At 45.9% G+C, this 6,739-nt stretch overlaps 1 protein-coding gene across 1 annotated transcript; it reads right to left on the bottom strand.

Annotated features, from left to right (window-relative positions):
* Positions 1-1,294: 1,294 nt before the first annotated feature.
* Defb118 (defensin beta 118) lies at positions 1,295-5,822 on the bottom strand. The gene is made up of 2 exons (XM_005363247.1): positions 5,753-5,822; positions 1,295-1,512 (listed from the first exon to the last, which is right to left on the bottom strand). The coding sequence occupies exons 1-2, from the start codon at positions 5,808-5,810 to the stop codon at positions 1,295-1,297; spliced, it is 276 nt and encodes a 91-aa protein (XP_005363304.1). The 5' UTR covers positions 5,811-5,822.
* Between the last annotated feature and the right edge of the window lie 917 nt (positions 5,823-6,739).

The raw sequence follows: 6,739 nt of genomic DNA, 5'->3' as shown, positions 1-6,739 counted from the left end.
AAAAAAAAAAAAAGGAGCCTGAGTAGCCACCGGAAGTGGAAGTGCGAGAGTGCATTGGAGACCAGGGAGGGAAGGATTTGGGATGAGCCAGGGCAATCTATGCCATGTAGGACTCACAGGCGGGATGGGCTAGGTGTGTAGTCTTGCGGACACAGTCAGTTAAGCCTGGAAGAACGTCTAAGCAGAGCTGTTGGATTTGGAGTAAGCTGTCTGGTCGTGGCCTCAGGTTGTGAGGCTGGGGTGGGTTTGGTGGTTACTATAGAAGGAATTTGAACAATACATGCCCTTTTCCGTGATTGTTAAGGTCTTTTAATTCCTAAATTTCTAGAGGGCTTTAAAAAAACTATATTTCTAAACAACTCATTCTTGTTGTGTGTGAACATGATGTGTGTCCTTGTAAGGGTGTCCCGTCATGCTCATGGAGTGGGTGGACGACAACTCTGTATAACTGTCTGCATAATTGGTTCTTTCCTTCCACCTTCATGTGGGTCCCAGGGATTGAACTCGGGTCATCAGGCTTGCAGTGAAAGTCCCTTTACCCACTGAGCCACCTCGCTGGCCATAATACTTACTTTTTATGTCTTACTTTCCACTGATATCTTGTTGCTTTTTCTTTAATTCTAATTTCTTTCTTTAATTCTAATTACTGTCAATAGGAGAGTAGCCACCCAAGGCCACATCTTTCTCTACTTCTCTGACTGTGGCCTACACCAATATGCAGTTGGCTTTGGTATAGCTTCTTTTCGGGAGCTGGCTATGATCCAACCTCTATTAGACTGCCTCTTTGAAAGTTCCAGAAGTGTGCCTCTAGGTAGCCCTTCTGCCATTGCTGCCTTCCTAGGAAGGCTAAGCTTGCTTGCTCTTTGTGATACCCCTTTTACCTTTGTTTACTCCTGAGTTTAGAGCCTCCCCCCCACCCCCACCCCCGTTGTCTAGGGAGCTTCATTTTCTCTTAGCTGGTCCTTGCAATCCTCTGGGATTATTTCTCTTTTCAGAGGGTTAAAACCTCTCACCTCTGAAAGCAAGTAGTCCCTGCTGGCATTGTGCTTTGCAATTTCATCCCAGCAGGCTCTGTTTACCGGTGGAAACACTTGAATGCTTAACACAGTGGATTTTTCTAGTTTTTATTTTTTTAGAATTACACAATCAGGAGGGGGTGGTAGCTCATGGATGCTTCAATGTTTTATAGACTCCGGAGATAGAGCTCTCCAGCCACCTCTCCGGGTTGTTTTTTTGTTTTCTAGTCTCTCACATCTAAGTATTATGAATTTTTCCCTGTATGTATTTTGAATTCCTAGTTAAAATCGAAGTCCATTGCATAGGCTGCAGAGGTTGCCTCAGTGGTCCCGGTGGTCCAACCGACAGTGACGGAGACCTTTCGCTTGCGCTCCCTAGTGTCTGGAACGCAGCAGACTCTGTGATGTTTACACGTGTCCTGAAACATTTCTCCATCTTCGCATTTTTTCCTGCAGCTCCCCCATCCGTTCAAGCATTTTTTCTCACCACCATAGGCTAAATAATCAAAGGAGAGACCGGTCATTTGAAGTTATTGTTGCTTCGTGGCTATACATCTGGCATTCCACAAATTGGGCTGTGGCAGGACTGCAGGGCTAGGCTCCTCCCCGCAACTCGGTAGTGCTGTGTTTCCGGCCCCTGTTTAGCTTTCCTCCGAGTGCGATTATCACTCAACAATGAAAGGAAACTTGCTGATTACAAGGCAATGGGAATAGCCATTACAAAGCTCCCCAGACCTGTTTCAAGCTACCCATATCAAGAAACTCACCTGGGGTTGCTGAGATGACGTCACAGCCCTTGCTGCTAAGCCTGGTGGCCCTGAGTTTGGCCCTCAGACCCCATCCAAGAGGACTGACTGGTTCCCACAGTTTTTTTTCCCCTTTGACCTTCATGAATACACCGTGGCACACACACACATGTGCTCTTCTCCGCCCCCCAGTAAAAATAAGTAAATAAATACACATGAACAATTACATTTTGTGTCATCTTTGTTCTAAAATGATCTACTTTCTTAATACAGATTTAAAAATTTATAAATGAAATATAAGCCAATGTTCATCGAAAATAAATTAATATAGCACCATCGACTAGGATTCAACCCCAGATGCAAAGAATGTTAATGTTAGGAAATCCACTAAAGAAACAGCTCTTGTAGAATGAAGGAGGTCGTCACTTAATTATCTAGATGCAGAAAAACAAGGTAGATTTTTCTTAATTTTTTTTTTTTTTTTGAGACAGGCCCTCACTATGCAGTTCTGACTGGCCTAGAACTTGCTAATTTCTCAAACTCACAGAGATCCCATTTGCCTCTACTTCCCAAATGCTGGGATTAAAGGCGTGCACCACAACCAGCTGGATTTTCCTCAGCTTGGTGATGTTTGTACATCAAATCCCAGAGCTAGTGTTATCTGATGGAGAAACTTCCATTTCTATCGAGAAGTGGAAAACGAAACAAGCTCCATTATCACTATTGTCCAAATAACAGCAGCAGACTGTGCACTATTTAGAGGAAAGGAAAAAAGTGTATAAGAATTAGAAATAGAGATAAAATTATTACACAGTAGAGCAGCCATGGCTCTAATATCTTAAAAACAAATAGACAATTGTAATTAATAACAGTTAAATCAGACAAATTTGATTTGTAAGAATTTGCAAGAATTAACAGTGTTTCTGTGCACAAACAGAAGCAGGTGCTCTTCATAGCTTTATCTTTTATTATTTATTTATTTATTTTGGTGGTAGTGGTCGACACAATTTCAATATGTAGCCTTGGCTGGCTTGGAACTCACTGTGTAACGAGACTGGCCTCGAATTCTCAGAGATTCCCCCCCCCCCCATCTCCTGAGTTCTGGGATTAAAAGTGTACACACCAAGCCCTGGCTCGGAGGCATCTTCTTTTAAATTAAGATTGCACACGACTTCTCTGGGGTTTCTGTTAAAACTCTAACCATGAAGACATGCTCCCTCTCCCATGGAATGACATAATGGTTACAAGGACTCATTACTTCCCAATGTAATCCACACATTTAGTGTAATTCTGTTCAAATTATATTTTTTTTTCTTTAAAGTGAAACAAAAATTTGCCCCTCTTGACCCTGACTTACTATAAAGGCAGGGTATTTGACACACACACACCATTGCCAAAAGGGCAAATAGCCCAGGCAGACAGAATAGCACACTCGGATGCACACAGTAAGGAGTCCCCGGAAGAGGGGGAGACTGTAAACTCTCCACATGCTGTGGAGAGCCGGGAGAGCTAGCCCAGTCTTCGGGGGAAAATAAAACAGATTGTCCACCACATCTGGTACTAAAGGCCGAAGTGTGGAAAAAGAGTTAAACCATTAGAGAATGACAGAGGATCCTTTGGGTGAGAATCAGGAGGCTCCTTTTACAAAATCCCAGGCACCGCGTATGAGACGCTGTGTAGTTGAACTTGTAAGACCAGAGTTGAGTGGTTTTCTCTCTTATCGAGGACTTATACTGGGCAAAGTCCATGTACTGAGAGGCGACAGATTGCAGACAATACGTCCAGTGGCTAGGGCCGCCTAGGGCATTTAATCACAAATGCGTAAAGAACGCCTGCCTGCATCTGCATCAGGCACGCCTGTTAAGCAGTAGGCTACAGAGGGAGGAGAAGCTGCTTTTGTTGACTTTGCACATCTATTGAAACACTGAACCGTTGTTTGCTGAGTGCCTACTGTGTGCCAGGCTCACTGCTCAAGATGCAAGAGCTGGCAACTGCTAAAGACAAAACAGATCAGACATGCCCTTCCCGTGAGTAGTTCGGATTTTTTATGGACCTTAAATATGATAATAGGAGAAGAATGTTAAAAAGACTTCATGTTTAATAGTTAGCTGTAGATATGCATTGTGGAAAGAAGGCGAGCAGATTGTGGGGGCGGGATATAAGTGATTAGCAGGGAAGTGGGGAGTCTTCTCTTGAGAGGATGTGAGAGAGGAAGTGTGATTAGGGGAAGAGCATGTAAGGCAGGGGAACCCCAAATACAAAGACCCAGAGGCAGGCTGACCTTGAAGTTTTCCAAAAATCAGCAAGGAAGCTGTGGGGATTGCAAAGTCAGTTAGGTGGGGAAGTAATAAGGGGAAATCACAAGGGGACTGAAGGTCTTGAGAGGAAGCCGTTTGCAGGGGTTGATTCCTGGGCAATACACACGGGTTGAAATAACAGTGTGAGACACTTTTATCCATCAGACCAGTAGAAATAACAAGTGCGGTGGCAATTGTGATGATGGGTCCTGATGATGGGCCTCACGCCCTGTCCTTGAGAGGCTCAGGAGGTCCTCCTGTCACCAGTGACTGATTTTTGTCATTTCTGAAGTAGGGGGGTGTCCAGGACAAAGAAGACTTTATACTCCTTCCTCGTCCCAACTCTTGCCTTCAAGGGTCTGGCTAGAGACACCCCAAAGTGTGTCATACAAAGTTCCTTCTCTTATTCGTGCCCCGAGTTTCTGGGGCCACGGGCTGCCTTCCCAGACTCTTCCACGCCCCTTCCCTCCTCTCCTTATCCCCATCAGAATGCAGGGCAGACACAGCTGAGTCTCCTAGAGATCCCAAAGAATTCTCCCTGATTCTGCCCTCTGCTGCAGCTGATAGTAACTCAAGGCTCCGAAAGCCAGCGGCTCCTACTGGTGGGTCCTGACAGGTATAGAAGTGAGGAATTCTTGAAGTGAAAGAAAAAGTCAACCTACCTTTAGCATGACCAGTTCTTTTTTAGGAACCTATCTTAGGTAAATCCTTATATATACCCACACAGGGAAGTATATCATACACTCCTTCTCATAGGTGGCTAAAGAAGTTCTAAACGACTTCATATAAGTTTATAGTTTTTTGATTTTAGGGTTTGCTTGTTTGTTTGGTTTTTGGATATAGGTCTCACTCTGTAGCTTTGGCTGTCCTGGAACTCACTGTGATGTAGACCAGGCTGGTCTGGAACTCACAGAGATCCACCTGCCTCTGACTCTGCCTCCCAAATGCTGGGAGTAAAGGTGAGCACTGCTATGCCCAGCCATGGTTTTTATTACAATAGACTTTTTTTTAAATTTGTAAAGGATGAGGCAGAACTCTAGGTAGCCACAAAATATGAAATGAAACAAGAACGTTGTATAGTCATGGGGATACTATATTTAGTTTTTTGAAACAAACATGCTGGTCACTTTAACGAGTTTCCCATGTTCTGAAATCTGCCTTGGGAGATTTGTGCAGGAGCAGAGGATGGGTTTTCCAGAGTGATAGAATCAGGGTTCCAGCCGTGCCTTTGGGTAACCTTTTAAAAACAGTGGTTATCATGCTCTCGACTTTCAGGGTACAAGGGAGAAGAAAGCCAGCTCTGCCATCCATGTAACAGCTCTGCAGACGTTTTGAAGAACACGAGAAGACAAAGAGTCTCCTGGAAAAGCGATAGCAAGACTTTTAGAAGACCAAGACGCCATAAGGCTGTGGATTTGGGAAGGTGTTTTCTAGAGTTCCACAGGCCAGGAAGAGAACGGAGGAGGATGAAAGTCTAACCTTGTTCTTTAGGTGGGCACATGGCAAGTGGAGGAACTCTGGCTGTGGAGGCTGCCCTGAGGATTGCCTGACCGACCTCCATCCCACCCTTGCCAGACATCATTTCAGCGAGGAATGTGGTGCTGGCTGTGTTAGGGAGAGCAGCCACACACTGTCCCCCAGAGGCCAGGGCCCATTAGACCATCACTTTGGTCACTTCCCTGGCTTCTGTTACCTGGGATCACTTGGGGTAGAAGAGCAAGGACAGGAAGAACCAACAGCAGAAGTCTCATGGTTCTTGGGAAGTAGTAAGTGGGAGATGCAGGCACACAGAACACTGGGTACAGTGTGAATCTGATCAAGACTTTTATTGGGTTTTCTGGAGTGGGGGCAGAGGGATGAGCACTGAGCCAGAGAGAGATGTAAAAGCGTATCCAAGCAGAACATCAGCCCCTTGGCTGGTATGTGGACTGAGCATCTGTAACAGGCCCTGAGAGCATGTGCAAATCCCATAAGTCCCAGGCCTTGAGCTGTTCGGGAGTCAGGAGAGGGAGAACTCACACTAGGACTCTCTCCTCGGCATCTCCAGACCTCTCGGTGGCCCACCCCTTGCCCACAGTCACCCTCACCCTAGTCTAAGTCTGCTCTCAAGAGCTCCCTCCTGCAGCCAGGTGTGGTGGCACACATCTTTAGTTCTAGCACTTAAGAGGCAGAGGCAGGCAGATCTCTGAGTTAGGGGCCAGCCCAGTCCACAGAGAAAGTCCTAGGACAGCCAAAGCGACACAGAGAAACCCATCTCAAACCCCTCTTCATTCCTCCCCACCACAAGACCTCTCCTTCTCGGTGTCTGTCTGCATTAGACTGGGAGGTTGTTATGGATGGGACAAAGCCTCTGACACACAAAGCACACGCTCAGTGGAGGTTCATGGAAACCAGAGATGATGGACACGGGTTCACATAGAAACTGAAGAGCTCGCCTCACCTACGTTCTGTCGGGGAAAGGCACTTGGTAGTAGAGTGGGCGTGCAATAACAAGTGGAGAATTCAATGAATACTGTGACTCCAACAGGGCCATACAAAGTTTCCCACTGCTGCCAAGAATACTCCTCGTCAAAGGCACTCATAGCAACTTTAGGTGTTACTGTGACAAGGGTACCCTGGGGGCACTGGAGGTCTGGGCGTTATCTGCAAAGGCCCCGACATCTAGGTATGCCTTTAGGAT

This window comes from Microtus ochrogaster, linkage group LG8, assembly GCF_000317375.1.
Source record: "Microtus ochrogaster isolate Prairie Vole_2 linkage group LG8, MicOch1.0, whole genome shotgun sequence".
NCBI classification, from domain to species: Eukaryota; Metazoa; Chordata; class Mammalia; order Rodentia; family Cricetidae; genus Microtus; species Microtus ochrogaster.
Note: the sequence above shows the minus strand (reverse complement) of the source record. Positions and strands in the feature narration are given on the sequence as shown.